Source organism: Callithrix jacchus, chromosome 6 (genome assembly GCF_049354715.1).
Source record: "Callithrix jacchus isolate 240 chromosome 6, calJac240_pri, whole genome shotgun sequence".
Lineage (NCBI taxonomy): Eukaryota > Metazoa > Chordata > Mammalia > Primates > Cebidae > Callithrix > Callithrix jacchus.
In genome coordinates this window covers 158,927,921-158,950,024 of record NC_133507.1, presented here as the reverse complement: position 1 = coordinate 158,950,024, position 22,104 = coordinate 158,927,921, and the positions used below count along the sequence as shown (strand labels likewise).

The 22,104-nt window shown below is 50.8% G+C and overlaps 2 protein-coding genes across 42 annotated transcripts in view; one reads left to right on the top strand and one right to left on the bottom strand.

Annotated features, from left to right (window-relative positions):
- The window catches only part of LRRFIP1 (LRR binding FLII interacting protein 1), a 163,618-nt gene extending 143,442 nt beyond the window's left edge, over nucleotides 1-20,176 (bottom strand). For all 40 annotated transcript variants that reach the window (XM_078328883.1, XM_078328885.1, XM_078328888.1 and 37 more), the window contains exon 1: nucleotides 20,017-20,176. In XM_078328883.1, the coding sequence (XP_078185009.1) occupies nucleotides 20,017-20,112 (96 nt within the window). In that variant the 5' untranslated portion in view covers nucleotides 20,113-20,176. The remainder of the gene's footprint in view (nucleotides 1-20,016) is intronic.
- A 29-nt stretch (nucleotides 20,177-20,205) lies between these two features.
- Nucleotides 20,206-22,104, top strand: part of RAB17 (RAB17, member RAS oncogene family) — a 59,284-nt gene continuing 57,385 nt past the window's right edge. For both annotated transcript variants that reach the window (XM_078328900.1, XM_078328899.1), the window contains exon 1: nucleotides 20,206-20,600. In XM_078328900.1, the coding sequence (XP_078185026.1) occupies nucleotides 20,346-20,600 (255 nt within the window). In that variant the 5' untranslated portion in view covers nucleotides 20,206-20,345. The remainder of the gene's footprint in view (nucleotides 20,601-22,104) is intronic.

Below are 22,104 nucleotides of genomic sequence, written 5' to 3'. Positions count from 1 at the left end.
CAGGCGACAGAATGACCGACCACCGTGGCACACGTTTACCTGCATAACACACCCGCCTGTCCCGCACACGTGCGCCGGAACTCGAAGTTGAAGAAACAAAATATAACATATACGCTAAAAAAATAAATAAAGAAAGAAGAAAACAGCAAATTTCAGCCTTCCCTAGTAACAATAATTGCTCCTGTAAACCCATCAGAATATTTCATGTTTCTGTTTTCTTTCTTAATTGTATTTTAGGTTCTGGGGGGCATGTGCAGATCATGCAGGACTGCTGCATGTATATACATGGCAGGGTGGTTTGCTGCCGCCATCCCCTGTCACCTATATGTGGCATTTCTTCCCACGCTCTCTCTCCCCAACCTCCCTACCCTGCACTGTCCCTCCCTTAGCCCCCCAAGACAGACCTGTGTGTGATGCTCCCCTCCCTGTGTCCGTGTGTTCTCATTGTTCAACACCTGCCGATGACTGAGAACATGTGGTGTCACGTTTATGTTTAAGTAAACATATTCAGAATTTTTTTTTTTTTGAGACAGAGTCTCACACAGTTGCCGGGCTGGAGTGCAATGGTGCGATCTCGGCTCACTACAGCCTCTGCCTCCTGGGTTCAAGTGATTCTCTTGCCTCAGCTTCCCAAGTAGCTGGGATTACAGGCATCCACCACCATGCCCAGTTATTTTTTTGTATTTTTAATAGAGACAGGGTTTCACTATTTTGGTCAGGCTGGTTTTGAACTCCTGACCTCGTGATCTGCCCGCCTCGGCCTCCCAAACTTCTGGGATTACAGGCATGAGCCACTCTGAGTGGCCCCAAAATTTTTTTAAAAAGAAAATGAAAAGGGCTTAGACACATGGTGCATGTTAACACCTTTACTGCAGCTACCACGGTCTCTGTTGCTGTCTGTTGTTACCCAGAGTCCCCACGGTGAGGAACAGAACTAAGGAAAAGAAAAAAAAATGGCTGGGAACGGCAGCTCACGCCTGTAATCCCAGCACTTCGGAGGCCAAGGTGGGTGGATCACGAGGTCAGGAGATGTAGACCATCCTGGCCAACATGGCACAACCACATCTCTACTAAAAATACAAAAGTCAGCTGGGCATGGTGCCGCCCCTATAGTCCCAGCTACTTGGGAGGCTGAGGCAGGAGAATCACTTGACCCAGGGAGGTAAAAGTTGTAGTGAGCCGAGATTGTGCCACTGAACTCCGGCCTGGAAAACACAGTGGGACTCTGTCTCAAAATAAATCAATAAACAAAAATAAAAACACAAGAGAACCCCATGTTGAGGTGGAGGTTGCCGTGAGCCGAGATTGTGCCACTGAACTCCAGCCTGGTGACAGAGCGAGACTCCGTCTCAAAAAAAAAAAAGAAAAAAAAAGTAGTTAACTTCTCATAGGAGTGGAGAAGCAGGCTGGAGCTTAGGAACAAGTCCATTTGCAGTGCTCCCAAGAACCCAGTGGGCAGGGCTTTGTACAGATTGAGCGTGGATATTTTCCAGGGAAAGGTCACCTTTCTCTGCAACCCAGACGGTCCGTCTTTGTAGCTTGGTCTGCGTTTCTTCGATCGTTCTGGAATTCCATTGCTCACCACTGTTTAAGGTAATTTCTAAAAGGGAGTGACTGAGTACATCATAAAGTGACGCTGAGTTAGGATGAAGGAAGTCCTTTCCATCCATCATAAACCCTTCGTTCAAGTCATGATCTGGTATTTGGCCACCCCACCTCCCAAAAAACAAAGTTAACAGAATTATTTACCAAGCATATCTTGTTTCCATACATGTCAGGCCCCAGAGCACAGAGAGAGCTCCTGCAGGAGGAGCTGCCCCCAGCACCTCCCTTGTCGCTGCTGCCTCCGGCGATGGCAAGCTGGAGGAGAGGGGAGCAGTGTGGGGTAGGAAGGTGTCAGAGTCTATGTCCCCAGCAGTGAGCAGAACACTCACGGGTGTTTGTGAGACCCAGAGCCCAGCAGCATCTTGGCAGCGAGGAGTAGGGGGGAACACAGCCAGGGGCACGGGACTGAGTCACGGCAACTCCAGAGCTTCCCAGTCCCTGCTTGCAAGTTCACTGTTGCACTGAATAACCTGCTTTTGATATTCACACTAAAAGAAGAATGACCTATCTGTGGAAGAATACTTCAGGGTGATTCAGGATGTCTGCAAAGCCTCTGAATGTCTCTTTCCAAATTTACTAATGATGGTGATGGCTCTAGCCTGAGGACCACTAATGCTTTGATCCTCCTCCCGCCAGGATGGGCAGCCTAAGTCCACTTCCCTGGGTGTGGGCTGGACTTAGTGACTTGCTTCCAGAGTAGGGAGAGGGAGAAGCAGTAACTTTATAGAGTAGAAACCCACAGATACCACCTCAGCCTAGAGATTGAGGTCAGCATCCCAGTGAGAAGCTGCGTTGGTGTTGTGTGTCCCTGTAGGACGTGAGGGAAAGGGCACTTCACCTGTGTGAGATTCTCCCCCCAAATCCAAGACCTCAGTCTAGTCAGACAAATCCAAATTCTACAAGATACCTAACAGCTACTCTTTAAAAGCACCAGGTCGAAAAGACAAGTAAATACTAAGCAATTGCCAACGATTGAAGGAGTCAAAGGTGACCTGATGCCAAAAGCAATGTGCATCCCAGATGATCCTAGAACAGAAAAGAGACATTAGTGGGAACATCTTGTTGTCAGTTTAAGAAAAAAATCGCTGACAACAGGTTAGGTAGTCTCTTAGATCATTCTAGTTAAGCTTTCCGGGTTCACAAAACACATCCCAACACTGACTCATTTTTATTTCCATCTGAATTCTCCAGACTGCCACCTGCCTCTAACCCATGAACAGAGGTGTAGCTCTCCTCCAGAGGCTCTCAGTTACTCCTGGGGGGCCCAGGGCTCTTGAGAAGCATGGCACTTAGGTAAGGTTACGGTCAGGCAAAGGCGGCTATTTATTGCACCTGGCAGGGTGTATTAATACACCTAAATTCCTCTGGCCCAATCCCCCTGTCCCAACAGGGAAGCCATATGGGAGAATGTCCTACAAACCTTGGTCCAAGTGACTTCAGCCCCTGGGAATGAGCCATCAACCTAGCAGTTTTCCTGGACACAGCGATTGCCTTTTTAGGGAGTGCGAGCTCATCGCGCCGGCAATGCACAATGCAACCCGATCGTACACGACGCCCAATGAGGCCAAAGCCCCATCACCAGGATCATTCAGAAGATTTTTTCCGAGTGCGTACATTACAGTAAAAGCCAACGGAGAAACACGAGGGAGGAAAAGCCATAAAAACGAGAAGCCGGAAAGAGGGAACACTATAAGAGCAAACAGGAAAAGGATTTGGTTCTTGCTTTAACTCTCCCTTCTATATCTAAGGGGTAAGGTCGCAAACCGCCCTGGCCAGAGTGAAGTGGGATCAAAATGAACCTGAGAATCCACAGCCGGCCAGCTTACATCCTGCTTCCCTAAACCTTCATTTATATGTAAGTGACTTCTGACAAGCCTTTTCAAATCTTGTTCTAGTTTGAAAAGAATCAGAATTTGCAAAAGTTATGTGAAGTCAGGCTAAGTCCGTTCATTCATTCATTCCTTCCTTTGTTCATTCACTCACTCACTTTTCTGCCGCTAAACCCTAGTGATCCAGGGTCTGCTCTGTGCCAAGTGCAGACCCACAGGGCTGGGGGCCCTGGCCAGGCTCTCCCCTGGGAGGAGGGAGGGATGCCTGTGAGAGGGGGCAGATCCTCAGCAGGCAGCCTCGCCCAGCAGGAAGGTCACAGCAACACTAACAGATAAGACTGAGGTCATTCACTCCGCAGCCATCTGAGTAGGAAAAAGCCACCCTCTGCTAATGCAGAACATGAGAGTAAATGCATTCTCCCACCTCTAGAGCCAGATATACCAGTGGCATCCATCTACCAAAGGCAGAACTTCTGAAGGTGAGGGTGCACCAGAATTGTCCAGGGGTGTGTCAGAAGCCCAGATGGCTGGGTGCCACCTCCAGAGGTTCAAGATCAGTGGCACAGGTGGGGCCCAAGATCCCGCATTTCCAGCAAATTCTGAGCGGTGTACATCTCCTCTAATTGGAGAAGAAAGCAACAGCAGTGTCAAAAGAGGTGCAGCGAGTGCGCGGTGGCCCTCCAGCCCACAAGCACACGTGTTCAGAGGCAGCTACAGACGAGCGTGAAACATCTGAGTGTGAGGATTTATTTTAAACTTTTCTGACAATAATATCACCACCGTATCACAGCTGCAGAGCCCTTTAAGCTTCATGTGCTTCATCTCCAATGTTTTCCCATTGGGACCTTATGTGCACTCTGTGAGGCTAGCAGGTGGATTTATCCCACCTTACAGAGGAGGTGGTGACATGCAGGCACACTTGCCCCTGTGACCCTTCCTCACCTCGCTGGATAGCCTAGAGCTGGTGTAGGAGTCCAGACCTTGCAACCTGGAGCCTGGAACAGAAAACCTAGAGTTCAGAACCTGGAACCTGAAACCCTTAGTCTAGATCCTGAAACATGGAACTTAGAACCTGAAGCCTGGAGTCTGGAACCTGGAACTGGGAGCCCTTAGCCTTTAGCCCAGAGCCTGGAACCTAGAACTGAGAGGCCTTATCCTAGAGCCTGGAACCTGGAACTGGGAACCCTTAACCTAGAACCTGGAACCTGAGGCCTGGAGCCTGGAACCTGGAACCAAATCCCTTAGCCTAGAACCTGGGACTGGGAACCTGAGGCCTGGAGCCTGGAACCTGGCATGGAGCCTAGAACCGGGAGTGAAGCTGGGGCAGAAGCCAGGCCTCGACCTCTGAGTCTGAAAGTCTTGGAACACAGGCGGTGGATGGGGGCAACTGCACACCTGTGGTCCGTGGCCAGCACGATTCCCTGAAGGCCCATCCTAAGCCTCCTGTCAGCATCGCCTCAAACGCGCCTCACAACCGTCCGATATTGCCCCCTCTTGCCTGATGGAAACAGAGACTCAGAGATGCCTGTTGTTTATCTGAGGAGGGCTCCCGGCCACAGCACCCAAGGCTGACCCTGTACACTACACTCTCCCTTGGTCTCCCAAAGACTCTCTCATGGATGTCTGTAGTCTGTAGTCATGGATGTGTCTGTAGTCATGGGAGCCAGGAGGAAACTTCACACCAGGAGAAACCCCAAAACGGCTACTCACCGTGGAGTTCAGTGTGGCACCCGGGGCAGCCGAGGCTTCTGGGTGGTGCTGGTCTCCAGCTGGTGAATTCTGATGAGGCTCTGACTACAAGAACAATGTTGCCTTTTCATCTCTTCTGGTAACTGACCAGCCTGTCAGGAGTTAGGATGGGCTATCAATGAAACCCACTACACAATTCACACATGAACTCTGACAGAGGCGGTTTAAACTGCTTGGACAAAAACCACCACATCCAAAAGCTTTCAAACTAATAAGACGATATTAACAATCACCAAACTAAATAGGAATTCCCATTTGTGGCTTGACCTCCCTTCTTCTGGCAGGGGGGTCCTCAGTAACTTCCGTGTGCCAGCGGCCACGCCGGGCACTGGAGGTCCACCTGTGACAGGGCTGGTGTGGCTTCCAGAGGGCAGGTGGTCTAGCTGGGGGAGAAGAGAGGAAATGACAGCTGCTCCGATAGGTGAGACCAGGAGGAGCTGGGGGAACACCTGGCAAGGAGGCGGCTGAGACCTCAGGGAGCGGGGAGCACTGGCCAGGTGACGCTGGAGGGAGCTGTGTGCTTGCGGAGGGGGCGTGGCCTGGACAACTGATAAGCATCACGGTAGGAGGCCTCTTAGCCACCCTGGCTTTCCTTCTACAGAAGAGGAAATGGAAGCTCGAGGTGGGTGAGAACACATGTCACAGACACAGTGAGCAGCAGAGCTGGGCTCCACTGAGATGTTGCCTGAAGAAAAGCCTCACTCAGCCCCAAACCCTGCAAGAGCCCAAGAAGGGAAGCACACAGCCATCTAAGGTGACACCTAGGAAGTTCTCCCGAGGGGCAGGCGTATCCTTACTTGAAATAACTCAAAAAACTTAAAAGCAGGTTCAAAACTATACCATATATTATTGTGCATATTATATTTTAACCTGGTATACTTTACTATATTTTTAAAAATCGTATTTAAAAACCAGTTGCTGACAATACAGAGTGCAACGTGTTGATCTGCAAGGACGTCCTCCCGGCACACATATTCAGTGTAATTGACCAACGACTGTGCTCTACATAGGGAAAATTGGAAAAGCTTTGTAGGAAAGAAAAATAGATTAAAATTTTGACACTAATCACAAAAATAGAAATCCAAAGAGAAAAGACTGAATAAGCCCTAAACCAAAAGGAACACTATTTTTTTTTTTTTTTTTTTTGGAGACAGTCTTACTGTTGCCCAGGCAGGAATGCAATGGCACAATCTTAGCTCACTGCAACCTTTGCCTCCCGGGTTCAAGTGATTCTCCTACCTCAACCTCCTGAGTAGCTGGAATTATAGAAACCTGCCAACATGCCTGGCTAATTTTTGTATTTTTAGTGAAGATGGGGTTTCACCATGTTGGCCAGGGTGGTCTTGAACTCCTGACCTCAGGTGATCCACCCGCCTCGGCCTCCCAAAGTGCTGGGATTACAGGCGTGAGCAACTGTGCCCAGCCTTTTTTTTTTTTTTTTTTAAATAGAGAAGGGTTCTTGCTATGTTGCCCAGGCCATTCTCATACTCCTAGGCTCAAGGGATCCTCCTGCCTCAGCTTCCCAAAGTGCTGAATATTATTTTTTAAGAGTATTATTTATTAAACCAAAAGGAATATTACATCTGAATTTTCAACTAATGAGAGGGACTGTGTATGTGTGTATTTTCCTTTGCAAATTGTACATAAAAACAGAAGCAAGAGGTAGAAAGCACAGAGATGAATATGCTGGAACATTCGCATGGCTAATGGTCCCTTCCCGTCCCATCCCAGCAGGCTGAGATGCACGCCTTAGAGAGCCCTAGGGCTGGAAGTGGGAGTCTTTGGAGAGACACTGCAGGTTCTCAGGGTTCTCTTACTGGGAACAGGAGTGGAGGGAGGGGGCTGCATGGTACTTCTGGAGATCAGTTCAGAGGTGGTGAGGAGAGTGTCATGCAGAGAGCTGCAGAGACCTGGGCTGACGTCACAGGGCTTCTGCACAAGACAATGATCTGGCCATCTATTTTAAGAAGTTCGGCAACGTGCTTTTGCAGGAGCTATGGGGACAGTTTTAATACTGTGGAGATGTGGCAGTCACTGATCTTTTGGTTGTCCAACACCCAGTCCCCCTTCTCATCTTGAGGGTGGTCCTGGGGGCGTGAAGGATGAACGGGTCTCCAGTCCCACCCCGACAGGTGAGACTGAAGATGGGGGTCTTCCCTGTCCTGTCTCCATCAGCCACACCTGGATTTTGAGTGGTCTGAAGATGCAGACAAAAGGTGGGTACTGGATGTGCTGGCACCTAGATCTTGGACTTCTTGCCTCCAGCACTGGGGGAGATAAACTCCCATGATAAAGCCTCCAGCCTGTGCTATCTCATTAGAGATGGTCCCCTGCCCCGCCATCAGTTCGAGCATACTTCTGAGCACAGCAAAATGTAATCACAATGGCAGCTGATGTCTCCATTCCCTGAGCCTGCAGCTGACCTAACATGGCTCCATCTCAGCTTCCAGGGTACGTGGGCCCCTCCATACTAATTTCCAGGAGGTTTAATGGAGGAAACACCAAGAATGTGGTGTGGTCAACTAGGGCTCTTTGAGGAGGGCAAACGGTCGTATCCACTGGCACACCTGGGGTTCTCTAGCTGAGGGGAGTGGTTCAGAGCTCAAGGTACACACCCAGCAGAGACCCTCTGAAACAGAGACCCTCAACTGGGTATCTCTTTCCCCATCTGCCATTTGACAACGTCTGGAAGATGATGGTGGTCACAGCTGGGGAGTGGGGAGCTACTGGTGTCTACTGGGCGGAAGCGAGGCATGTTGTTCAACACCCTACAGTGCTCAAGTCCTCCCCTGGGACAGAGAACTTCTTGGCCCTAAACGTCAGTAGTGCCCAGGCTGAGAAACCCTAACACAGGACAAAAGAAAGAAAACACTTCAGATACTGAAATGAAGAGCTGGAAGACCATGTAGCCATCACCTCATCTCAACTCCTGTGGCAAGTCCTCTGGAGCTGGCTCTAGGCATGGGTTAAAAATAGCAGGTAATTTAGTAGCTTCTAAGAGGTCAGATAAGCCCAAAGATAAACAGCACAGAACAAGGCTGGGGTGAGGTGGCCCATTATTTCCGGGAAGCCAACCAAAGACCTGGGCACCAAGGCTAGGCTGCTTGATGGCAAAGCGCCTTGAAAAATCTGATGGCATCTTACTGCCCATTCTTGAATTCAAGACCAAGAGGCAAAAGTGATTACTAACCGTCTCAGTGCCAAGAATGGTAACATGCTTGAAACTTATGAGAAGTCCCCTGGGACGCTGACACTAAAGACACACATATCTACAGCGACAACCATTTCTGCTTTTATTCTGAGTTCGTTTAATCAGTCCCGAGGGCCGTCTGTGTCCCTCGTAGGCATGGGAGATCGTCTTTCCCGGTTTTTTCCTACACGGTCCACGCAAGCCCCATCTCAGCCCTGAGACACATCCCAGCTAGTCAAGAAGCACCACTGCCCCCTTCTACAGTAACCCACCCACCTGAAGCGAGCAGACAACACACCATTTAGTTGGCGTCTAGCAGGTGTCAGGCAGCACGCCCCACAGTGTGTGGGCTTCAGCTCGTTACCGTGACTGCCCCACGGGACAGCATTCCTCTTGCACAGATAAAGGAAAGAAGACTGGGCTGCATTGAGTTGCCTATGGTCATACAACTTAAAAAGGCTGACCCACGGGTCCCTGAGGCCACAGCCCCACAAAGGTTCCAACCTGCAATCGATCAGTCCATCCATCAGTCCAGTCCTCCTGCACCACCATTCATTCCTGCTCTATGAGTGACACGCGGCCCCACATGTAAGTCGTCAGTAAATATCCCACATTACAGAACATACCTCTATTACAACGTATTTCCACAAGGGATAAATCCTTGCTCTGGAGCTGCACTGGCCACCACAGAGCCCTGAGGCCTATGTGGCTATTTATATTTCAATGATTGGCCTGATGTTAATTTGACATGCCCGTCCTCAACTGCACTAACCACATTTCAAGTGCTCAGTAACTCCATAGGGCTGGTGGCTACCACCATGCGCTGCAGAGATGCAGAGCAGAGTCCCGTAAACAGCACAACTTTGGGTGATTTGAAAATATGCCGGGGGTAATTTAAAGCAATATCTTAGGCCAGGGTTCCCCAACCCCCAGGGCACAGACTGGTACCAGTCCGTGGCCTATTAGGAACTGTGCCGCACAGCAGTGAGCAAAGCTTCATCTGTACTTACAGCCACTCCCCATCACTCACATTCCCTCCTGAGCTCCACTCTTGTCAGAAGACTGGCAGCATTAGATTCTCATAGGCCCATGAACCCTACTGTGAACTGTGCATGTGAGGGATCTAGGCTGCATGCTCTTATACCTGACGGTCTGTCACTGTCTCCCATCACCCCTAGCTGGGACCGTGTAGTTGCAGGGAAAAAAGCTCCAGGTTCCCAGGTTCCCACTGATTCTACATTATGGTGAGGTGTCGGATTATTTCATTACCTATTACAGTGTAATAATAATAGAAACAAAGTGCACAATAAACGCAAACCACTGCCCACACCCTGGTCTGTGGAAAAATTGTCTTCCACAGAACTGGTCCCTGGTGCCAAAAAGTTAGGGGCTGCTGTCTTAGGGAATCCAGGGTAGAGCCATGCTAGCTGTTCGGACCACACAGAAACCCTCACATCTTCCCAGATGCCAAAGGAATGTCATCAGAGAAAGTGAAAGACAAAAAATGAAAGAAGTCAAGGACAAAGATGGCAAAATTGATAAACCTACATGATGCAGGTTAAAAATACATGAACAAGGCCGGGCGCGGTGGCTCAAGTCTGTAATCTCCACACTTTGGGAGGCCGAGGCGGGTGGATCACGAGGTCAAGAGATCGAGACCATCCTGGTCAACATGGTGAAACCCTGTCTCTGCTAAAAATACAAAAAATTAGCTGGGCACGGTGGCGCGTGCCTGTAGTCCCAGCTACTCGGGAGGCTGAGGCAGGAGAATTGCCCGAACCCAGGAGGCAGAGGTTGCGGTGAGCCGAGATCGCGCCACTGCACTCCAGCCTGGGTAACAAGAGCGAAACTCCGTCTCAAAAAAAAAAAAAAAAAAAAAAAACAAAAACAAAAACCATGAACAAACTTAGATCTCCTGATTTCTTTAAGTCTAAATGTGATCATGACCACTCTGTGATTTTGCATTCGCTCCCCAAGCCAAGAGTGGGTGGAGAGTTTGTAATTTAATAGGCCAGTGGAGGCACTGACAGATCCGGCCCTTGCAGACTTGCTGATCCAAGGGTTACCCGCAGCCAAGGCCATATCATATTCTGCCTACCTAAACTCTCCAGGTGTTTCATTTGTTTTATGGAAAGTATATCTCAGATCTTAGAGAACTTTCCAAGTAAATAAGTGAATTATTCCGCCCCCGCCGCCTTTTTTTTTTTTGAGAAAAAGTCTCACTCTGTTTCCCAGGCTGGAGTGCATTGGCGCGCAATCTTGGCTCACTGCAACCTCTGCCTCCCGGGTTCAAGCAATTCTCCTGACTCAGGCTTCCGAGTAGCTGAAACTACAGGCGCACACCACCACACCTGGCTAATTTTTGTATTTTCAGTACAGACGAGGTTTCACCATATTGGTCAAGCTGGTCTTGAACTCCTGACCTGAGGTGATCTACCCACCTTGGATTTCCAAAGTGCTGGGATTACAGGTGTGAGCCACTGTGCCCAGCCCAATTTTTGATGCTCAAGCTATGAAAATCTCATTTTCTTTTTACTGTATTTATTTGCTCACTTCATTTGACATTTTATTTCACTCTCAGTAAAAGAATACCATAATGACAGGTTCCCTTGTTTGGGCTGTGTAGACACTAGAGGTTAGCTGTTCTTCCCTGGTGTATGTCTCAGATTAATTTTCAACTTTCTTTTCCAGCCCTACTAGTCCCTTAATCAAAACTAAAACTCCTTCTGTAGGCATGAAATTAGAGAAGTCTGGCTTGTTAATATTAAGCAATATTAAGTGTTTCCTTCCAACACTGACATGGTGGTCAAGGGCACTGGTCTCGAAGGCAGGGCACTGGGTTCAAATCAGAGCTCCTGGCCCTGCCTGAGGAACCACTGACCGGTACCAACACTTCAGCCTGGGTGGCTTCCCGTTCGCACTTCGTGACATCTTCCTTCCTGGCCTTTGCTCAATTTGTAGTCAGGATGTTTAGCGCCTCCCTCTAAGATATGCAAGGGTAGCCGAGGATCACCACACATCCGGGAAAGAATCCAAGATGAAAGGCAGAGGGTAAAACACACAAAGGAGAAAAAGAAGCAGAAGAAACAGACCAAGAGGCAGGGACAAAAAACATTTCAGGAAACCCTCAAATGAAGTGAATTTGCTTCATATCCTTAGAGCAGTATGGAAAGGCACTACATTAGTGAATTGTGAAAGGATGCTGTAAAGGAGAAATAAAGAACAATGAAACAAATCTTAGAAATTAAATATAAAACAGGCAAACTTAGTGGAAGGAGTGGAAGGTAACGATGAAGAATCTTCATGAGGTATTACCAAAAGACAAAAAATAAAATAACTCGTTTCTCTGTTCTGTCTTACAGAAGTTACTGTTCATTCATTGAAGGAACCCAATAAGGGAAGGAGCTCAATAAGTGGAGGAAGAACCCAGAATTCTGAGAATAAAGGGAAGATCCTAAGTTTCCAAAGTTTTTCTTTCAAATATATATATATATATTTGAGACAGAGTCTTGTTCTGTCAACCCAAGCTGGAGTGCCAGGGTGTGATCTCAGCTCACCGCCACCTCTGTCTCCTGTGCTCAAGTGATCCCACCTCAGCCTCCCAACTAGCTGGGACCATGGGGACAGGCCACCATGCTTGGCTAATTTTTGTATTTTTAGTAGAGAAAGGCTTTCACCATGTTGCCCAGACTGATCTTAAACCCCTGAGCTCAAGCATTCCACTCGCTGGCCTCCCAAAGTGTTGGGATTACAGGCATGAGCTACTGTACCCAGTTACTTTTTCTTTTCTTTTTTTTGTGGAGATGGGGTCTCACTATGTTGCCTAGGCTGGTCTTAAATGCCTAAGCTTGAGTGATGCTCCTACCTCACACTCCCAGATAGCTGGGACTACACGCATGCATCATCACACCCAGCTAAACATCTGGGACTACACGCATACATCCCTATGCCCAGCTAAACCTTTAAAATACTTTTTTAGAGGAGGGGTTCTACTTTGTTGCCCAGGTTGGACTTGAACTCATGGTCCCAAGCTATTCTTTCACTTTAGCCTGCTGAGTTGCTGGGATTACAGGTGTGAGCCTTACGCCTCATTCCTAATTTTACTTTTTTGATATTTATTAGTTTATTTTATTGACTAGGTGATACAGTCACATGGTTCAAATACCAAGGGCACGAAGAGTGACACTTGACAATCTGCTCCCACCTCCATCCCCACACTTTCCATTGTGTTCTGCCAGGGATTTTTATGCAAATGCAGGCAAATTACAACCCTTCTCACACAAAGAACAGCATACTATTATACTATTTCTATTTTCTGCATATTACTTTATCCAGCTAACAATACTTACTGGAAATTGTGTCGAAGAAGACCCAGTGTTCTTTATCATTCTTTGGAAAATTATTTTTAACCTAGAATTCTATATACAACCAAAGCATTAATCAAGTGTAAGGGTAGAATAAAGACGTTTTCAGACATGTGATTACTTAAAAAAGGCATTCTTGCTCGGAAAGCTACTAAAGGATGTGTTCCAGCAAAATAAGATAGGAATCCAAGAAAAAGAGAATATGAAATCCAGAAATGAGGGCCCTAACAACAACAATTAAAAAAGGGGTAAAAGGAATTCTCAGAATGGTGGCAGAGAGAATGGTAGGTGCAGGAAACCCTGAGGAGGACACCCAGACCAGACTCGACCTAGAGGACAGAGGTCTTTAGTGGGTACATTTCCATGGGAGAATAAAATTGAATTGATAGATTATCTGATTCGTTTAATGAAATAGAACGTAGCATTGTGACGGGTTCTGCTGAAAACTTTGTGGAGATATGTAGATATCTAGATAGACAAGATAGATATGTAGACAGATGAGCAATAAAAAAGAAAATAAATCATTAACTCTAGAAGCAGCAGAAAGTTGTATCAGGAAAGAAAGGTTATAATACACTGCCTGGCTCTGCAATGGACATTATTTACATAGCCTGCCACACCATCATAGTCACCAGCATTGACTATGTGACAGTCATTGTTCTGAGGTCTTTCTGTGAAATATCTCATTTATGCTCATAACTGCCCTGGGTGAGGTATACTCCCGGAACTTCCCCATCTTACCCATGGGGGATCTAAGGCGCAAAGTCGATAAGTGACTTGCCCTAAGTCATGGTTATAAGGGACAGAATGGGGACTTGAACCCAGGAAATCTGGTTCTAGCACCCACACTCTTAAGTACTCTGTCCTGCCAGTGAATATCCGTTTAGCCCCACACTACAGCAAACTATAGTGTGATGCAGAGAAGGAAATTAGAAAGCCATCCTTCAATAAAGGAGCTGACAGCGTCTGCAATGGATAAACTAACGGGTAATACATATGCATGTTATTCATAAACACGGAGATGATTACCAGATCATTTAGGGTCTCTCAGGTCGTTTAAGGACTCGGCTTTTACAGAGTATACAAGACACCCTTGGAAAGTTTTAATCAGAGAAGTGACGTGACCTGACATATTTTAAAAAGGCCACCCAGCTGCTTTGTGGGAATGGCCTGAGAAATACAAATCAATTGTTTAAAGATGAAAGGATGGAAAAAGAAGATGAGAAACATAGGAAGGCAGAGACAGACATGGGACTCTCTCTCCTGAAATGTCACCCCTGGTGGCTCAGAGGTCGGTTGGGGACAACATATGCCAGGTATGGGAAGAACGTGGCTTGCCTGCAGGACACAGTCTGAATGGGGTCTTGGAGGGAACTGAGGGGCTGATCCAGGAAGCAGCCTGGGCTATGAACAAACAGCCCCTAATGAGCAGGTGGCCCCAGCCACGTCCCATGCTGTCTCTGAGTCTGTTTTCTCTCTGTCAAACAGAGAGACTCTGAACCCTTTCCACAGGATTTAAACAAACTATGAGAGCGAAGCTTCCAGAGTACCTGGCACACCTTGGGCCTTAGAGGCAACCTCCGTTCACCCCCTCCTTTCCTGTCTCACACCCCGACAGTGCTCACAGGGGACACGCAGGGCTAGAAGCCAGGTCCCGGATTTCCCTCATCCATACCGCCTCTTACGTCCTCCACACACATCCTAACCCTGAGTACCCGCCAACACGTGGCTCAAGAGTCACCCAGAAAAGGAAGAAGGGAGACAGCTGGCCCTCTGACAGAAATAGCTGTGGGGTGGGGCCCAGGGCCATCGGAGACCAGCAGGCCTGTCTACAGCTGAGTTTTCTGTGGACTCAGAAACCCAGAAGCATCCTTGGGAATCTCACAAACAGCACAAGGTCACAGGCGCAGTGTTTGCGCCCCCCAACAGCTCAGACTGTCGGTAAAAATCCGTCTGGAACGTGGCTCTTGTCACATTCCTAAAACCTTGCAGACGACCTGCTAAGATGGGCGTCTGGCTTAGGAGGGTCCGTTGCAGAAGGGCCCTCGGTGGCTCCACCGCAGCTGGGTTACACCTGGAGGCAGGATGTCATTGAGGCTGGACAGTCCTGGGTCCTGCTGGGCACTGAATGCCCCTCACCCCTCCCCACTCCTGTGGAACAAAGGGGCGGGACATGGCCCCAATGGCAAACCAGTGTCCAACAGCATCCAGTTAGAGTGCGATCTGCTGGCCAGCCTCAGCAAAGCAAATTCATAGAGAAAAAAGTCATGAAATTCACTTTCAAATCGAGTGAAATAGGCTGTAGGGACAAGTCTGACATCTTGGCTGCGTGCAGGTGAATACCAGCCCCAGGGCCATCTCACCTGAGGGCAGGGGACTGCTTTAGGGACCCAGAGTGGCATCTTGGCAGCTGGGCACAGTCCTGGACTCTCCACTCCAGAGGGACTAGGTCAAGTTAGTGCTGGAGAGACATGGGGTGAAGTTTCCACACTGAACCCCATTTCCAGGCTGTTCTGGAAAAGAACATGTGTACCCCACCTCCAGCTTGGTTCTCCAACAGCCTTGAGGAGGAGAGAGACAGGCTCCCTCCAGACAGGTTGACATAGGACGGCTCTTTGGGGAGGATGGAAAGAAAACATGAAAGGGGGACTTAGGATTAAAATATCCTATATTTATGAGCTACCCAAAATGATGGGCACAGCTTTCTTTATGTTGGGTTCCAAGAAGCAGAGCCCATGGCAGGACGGGATGGGAGCCCTGTCTCAGCAGGGGGCTGAGGGAGGTGGGCCGGTCAGGGAAGGGCTGGGCGGGGAGGTGGCCTCTGCAGTTGGTCTCAGCCTGGCCCCGAGAGAGCTCTGGAGCCAGAAATGCATCACAGAGTTGGTTGCACCTTGAAACAAGGCTGGGGATATTTTGTGTCCTCACAAAATGGTGACTTGACGGCTGTAGGCTGCCTTCGGGACAGTGTGACTCCTTCTCCACAACGGGATGCCTTGGCCACTGCTCAAGTGAAAGGCGGTGGCTGTGAGGCCCGAACAGCCAGTGCCCGCAGGCCCACGAGTCAACTTGGGGCCAGTGAAGGGGAGCTGGGTGGGGCAGCAGTGCACCTGCCATGGATCACAGTGGGGCCAGCTCTGAGAAGAGGCTGTGGAAACAGTTATGGGGGAGAGGGCCCCCATCCTGCTGGGTGAGGAAGGGGTACCCATGGTACCACGAGGGGATAAGCAGCTCAGCGCACAGTCGCAAGGACCCACAGCGAGTTCCTAATGTAACCTGCGCAAATGGCAGTCCCACCGGGAAAGGTATTCTTCAATGAGAGCAATACTTTGAATCACATGGTGAGAGCGGGGTCACTTTACTCAGCTGCAGAATGCTGAATGACAAGTTTGGATGCTACCGAAACGCACCAGCAGAACGCAAAACGCGCTCGGAGAGGAAAAACTGTCTGCGTTGGAAACACCCCTCCCCAGATGTGAGGGGCGCAGCTCATGCCTTTGGTGCTAACGAGCTTCTCCAGGTGCGTACTGGAGACAACATCCCGCCTGAATTCCACCACGACAAGAGAATGCAAAATAACCGGCTTGCGATAATGCATCTACAGCGTTTGCAAGTAACTCCCTTTACTAGACGCTTGCCTAGAGTTTCAACCAGAACGTGGAAGCAGGACATTGGTTGTGGAAGTAGAAATGCATCCCTCCACGAGTCCTGCTTCTACCCAGAAGGGCGCAAAGCCCTGTGCAGGGGAGCCCAGCTCTTGCCCTTGTGGCAGTGGAATAGGAACCCGCATCCTTGCCTGGTGATTCAGGCTTCCCAATGACCTCAGCCCAGAATTTTCCACTTATCCTCTAGAAAGCACATTCTTGGGTGCCAGACCCAAGTGCCAGCCCATTCCCACCACTTTCTTAAGGGCTCCCCAGTTTCCATTCAGGCCCCTGCACCTTCCCAAGTGTTTCAGGGAGGCCGGCTCTCCCCAGTCCCAGGACAAGCCTGACTGGTCACAGGGCAGACCCACCCTCCTCGCCAGACTGAGCCCCTAAGTCCATGTTCCTTATCACAGAGCTTGATGCAGAAGTGGCCAGGCAGTCACACGGAGATTTGCTGGGGAGATACTGCTAGCTCTCTGGGAAGAGCCACCAGAAGAGATGGTGTGTGGGCTCCAGAGGGGCAGCCTGGGAAAGCCAAGGCCAGCCGGCTTCCATGAAGCAAGTCAGCCTGAGGATGAGGCCACCTGCAGAGGATGGCCCGGCCCAGCCAGCCTTGCAGGTGCTGTGGGAAAAAGAGGCCCGAGCCGCAGGTGAGGCTAGCAGGAAATCCTGCGCTGCCTCCAAGCTTGCTGGGCTCCAGCCGATACACTTCCCGCTGTCAATGCCAGTCCGGTCAGGGTTTCTGTCACAGCAGCCAAACCATCTTGACTGGTGGCTACATCCTTCAAGAACTCAAAATGCCACTTCCTCCAGGAAGCCACTTATGAGGCCACTGGCTTCCTCTAATGCTCTCTCACGTCCAAACCTTCAGAGCACTGTCTGTGCACTTTTTATATCAGATCTCTCCCTGGTGTCTGTTAGTACTATTGACCTACAGGTGTCGAGCCCTTTCTGACTCAACTCCTGGAAGGCAGGTCCTTGTCGGGTTCCTCCCTGACTCTTCAGTCTCCCCAGGGCAGGAACTTGGATGCCATGACCTGTATCTGTTGAGTCAGCCAGTGAGGAAGAAAGTACTGAACCTCCGACAGTGTTGTGGATTCCCATGAGAACCCCAGTGAATTCCAGGCATAGGTATTTGCCATTTGAATAGTGATTTTCATTTTCACAGTTGGGAGACAGAATTTAATTTGTACTAAAACATGTCACACCTGCTCCCTCCAACCCTTATCAATCTGTGCTACTCAGTCCTTGTGACAGCTGCGCCGATGGCTGGGTTTTCCAGGGAGGGGTGTGTAAGGAGCTCTCACATTTACCGACTGCCTAGTGACATACTTTAGGTTGCTACCCACTGTCTTTAATCCTGATAGCCAGGAGAAATTTCTTCTTCCCTGTTTTAGCGGTAAGAAAACAGAGGCTCAGAGGAGATTGAGTAACTCACCTTCCTAGGATGGCACAGCTGGCAAAGAACTATGTCGTTTCAAAGCCCAGCTCTGACCCACAAGTCTCTCTCTGTAACTTCAACATGATCTCCAGGGGCAGGAGGCAGGACCCCGGGGCTCTCAACCCAAGGAGTGTTCCCTCGCCTTTCCTTTCAATCTATTTTATGAAAACCAGCGGATACGTCGGGCACGGTGGCTCACGCCTGTAATCCTAGCACTTTGGGAGGCTGAGGCAGGCAGATCACTTGAGGCCAGGAGTTCAAGACCAGCCCAGCCAATGTGGTGAAACCCTGCCTCTACCAAAAATACAAAAATTAGCCAGGCGTGGTGGTGTGAACCTGTAATTCCAGCTACTGGGGAGGCTGAGGGAGGAGAATTGCTTGAACACAGGAGGTGGAGGTTGCAGTGAGCCGAGATTGTTCCATTGCACTCCAGCCTGGGTGGCAGAGTGAGACTGTGTCAACAAAACAAAACAAAACAACGAAACCATCAGTGGTTAAAAGACAAACTTTGGGAACTCTCATTCCTCTCATTCTTCTGCCCCACAACCACAGACAGCAAGACAAGGCTTGCAATTCACTGGTCACCTCTGGCCCTCGCAAGAAACACTTGTTAGGCACTGTGGTCAAATGCATACATAAATGACAGTCTTCACAGGAGGGAGTTCTGCTCAAGCTACTATATTTAGCAAATGTCTATATTTAGCCAAAGGTCCTTTAAATGCCTTGTACTTCTTTTGTTTATTAATTAACGTAACAGACGTTGAGGAACACCCAGTATGTGTCTGGCTCTGCCCTGCGCTCTTGGGATACAAAAGATACTGCCTGTCTGGATGTCACCTTCTACAGGTGAACAAATAATAAGACATCTGACTGCCACGCCGGGTGTGGGCAGCAAGAGCTGGTGGAGTGCTGTGGAGCCAGGGAGACTTAGTCCTGGTGTGATGTGAGAAGGCTGAGTTTGGAGGTCTCCTGGAGGTCACAGTGGGCTTTCAGGAATGAATAAAGCTTTGCCTGGAAAGCTTTTTTCTATCTTATACAGAGAAAAACAGAAGTCTTGATTCACTCAATATTCAACAAATACTGAGTGACTGCCACATGTCCATAAGAGCAAAATCAGGTATTTACAACTGCAAACACCTAAGGACTGGTTACAGAGTAGACCCTCCCAGAATATCTGACTGAGGCAAACAGCCCAAATGGCTCAGAAGTGTTTCCTGTGGAAAGAATCACATGTGGAATAGCCCGCCATCAAACCCAACACGGAAGAGAACCTGCGAGGCAGGTTGCAATACAGAGACTTTCTTTGCTTTCATACATCCACCTGGCACGCAGTTCAAATGATACAAAGGGAACACTGTCAAAAATTAAGCTTCCTTTGTCCCCCTGGGTCCCCAACCTATTGGGGTCCCTTTTCCCAAGCTGCAGCTCTCTGTCCCTGGACGGCTTTCTGGATGTCACATACATTCTTTAGCCTTAAGGTAGAACCCTTGAGGGAAATAAAAAAGGCATTGTACAAATACACACTCTGGTGCGCCTTCAATTTGTCACAGGTAAAGTTCATCACCAAACACGATCTTAGTTACAATCAACTCTGCCCAGGAAACTTTAATGAAGACCTTTCCGTGGCCTGGACCCGTTTCCGGGCTCAGTCCTGAAACAATTCACTGTGACCCCGAAGTTCATCTCTGAGCTGCACCTTGAGTGACATCGATGGATCCACGACAAATGGTCACCGGAGCGACTCGGCCATTTCGGCATGGCCATGTGGCCTTCGGGGACCGTCCCTGCCTCCAGGTCGGGCCTAAGCCCCTGCCCCCTCCCATGCGGCACAACAAAGCGGGGCGCTCGCCCCCGCCCCCGCCCGGCCAGCCCGGGCCACCTCGCGCGCTGGCGGCGCCGGCTCCTCTCCCGAGGGCGCAGCGGCCGCCGGTGGCCGGGGTGGGGGAGGGCGCGCAGCGTTGCGGGCCGGGCCCGGGGCTGGAGGACGAGTGCCGGGTCCGCAGGCCGCCGAGATCCCGGCCGGGGTGCAGCGCCAGGGATTCCGCGCCCCTGCGCGCGCCTGCCGGGCCAGCCCGCCTGGGGCCAGACGCTCAGCCGGAAGGACGCGCAGCGGGACAGACGCCCGGAGGGACCCTGACAGCCGCCCGGCCCCGCGCCCGCCCCGCGCCCCCAGCTGCCAGCCCGGCGCGCTCACCTCCCGCGCTATCTGGTTGAGCGCGTCGTCCTCCGCCGTGAGCCGCTCCCGATTGGGGAGCCGCTTGCGCCCCGAGCCCTGGGTGCCCATGTCCATCGACCGCGTCGCCCGCAGCTGCCGCGGGGCCCGTTGCTCCCGCCGCTCGCACCGCCCCGGCCCCTCCCTCCGCCGCGGCGTCATGGCGTCAGCGGGCGCGGGGCCAGGACCGCGGGGACGCGGGGGACGGGGGCCGCGGGGACCCAGGGGAAGCCAGGGCCGGAGGTCCGCAGCGGGGGCCAGGGACGGCGGGGGGCGGCGGCGGGGGGCGGAGACGCCAGGGATCAGGGACGATGGGCGTCCGAGACATTGAGGGCGCGTGGATCTGGGGAACGCCGGGGCCGGAGGTCCACAGCTGGGGCCGAGGACTGCAGGGGCTGGAGACGCTGGAGCGGGGGAAGCGAGCGGGGGACGGAGACGCCAGGGGTCAGGGACAATGGGGGTCCGATGCCCCGGGGACAATGAGGATGCCCAGAGCCGGGCACGCGGGACCTGAGGCACCGGGAGCCCTAGAGTGCGCACCTCCGTGGGGACTGTTTGGCTGGCAGGTAATCGCGGAGCGGCGCGCCCAGGGCGGTGGGCAGCGGTCTGCTGGGGACCTGCGCGGAGGGCTGGGTTGCCTTGAGGGATTTGCACGGAGGGGTGGGCACAGGATACTGTTCAGCCTGGCGCCCCCATTCCGCGGTGAGGCGGAGTCGAAGTCGGTCGCTGGAGTGGGAGCTGGGCTCTGGGCAGGCCGAGGTGTGCTCGGACCCGCAGCTACTGCGGGTTCCTGTGACCTTGCCCAGCCTCCTGGCGCTGGCTTCACAGGCTCTGGGAACATCGTGTGGATGTGCGCGTTTCTGTCTTTACACGCGTGTTTCCATGCTGGCATCCCTCCTTCTCCCCGATGTCTGCCCCCTGAGATCAGGGACTTGTCACTTCTTTCTTGGGTCTCCAGCCTCTAGGATGCCGGCAGGTGCATCGCAGCTCTCTCCTAGTTGTTGAGAAAGTAATGAACTTAACCTGTGCTCTCCAAAGCTCAGTCCACCTTCTAGAGGTGGATTTAAAAGTAAATCAAACCAGAGGTTTAGGTAAGGGTTAAAAGCCCCTGCAGGAGTACCGGGTGGGAAAGTGACTGCTGTGTTTGGGGGCTGGGGGGAACTTCCAGTGGCTGGACCTGGGGAAGGATGGGAGGGAGGGTACTGATGGAAGAGGAGAGGGTGCTGTACTGAAGTCACCTGTCATTTTTTTCCTCCAGTGATAAGGATGGTTAACATTTTGGAGTATTTCCAACCAACTAATGTGACCAAATTGCCTTTGGCTTCTTAGGGAGGTAACCTGGAAGCTGGATGGAAGTGGGAAGAGGAAGGGGCCCCCCACCCCGGTGACAGGGAAAGCGGTTGGAGGTTTTACTGCAGGGAAAAGACAGTGAGTTCAGTGACATGGGAGGGAGGGCTGATCCAGGTGACATTTCTCAGGGTGCCTTAGCTGATGCAAGTGGGTTGGCAGGGCCAACTGTGGCCTCATTCATGACGACTCTGGGAGCAGACACTGCACCTGCACATTGTAGGCGTGAAGGAAATAGCTGTTGATGGAATCTTCCAGGCCATATTCACATTCCTTCAGAGGCCCTACTCCTTAAGTGACATAGTCCTCCTTGGAGGAAACCTTGAGCGGTGGCCTCTTGCACCTCCCTGGTCTTGCTGGTGTCTGCTCACCATTTCCTGGCTCCTGGGCACTGTGGGGACTGCGTGTCTTTGCAGAGGCCAGTTCCCATGAGTTCACTCATTCATGCCTCCACACCTGCTGAGCTGGAGGCTGGGGCATAGCTGTCAGAGAGGCAGACATGGCCGCTGCCTCTCAGGGCTGACTTGAGATGCCTGGAGCTCCTTATCTCAAGCCACATTTAAGTTCCAACATCTCCTTTCTGAAAGAAGTCTCCCTTTGCTCCCTGTCCTTCATTGGAACTTTGAGCCACTTTTTACTAACACCTAAATCCTCCATCCTGATCTGTTGAGGCCAGGAGGGCAGGTGCTGACCCTATCTTCCTCATCTATGCCTTCACTGGGG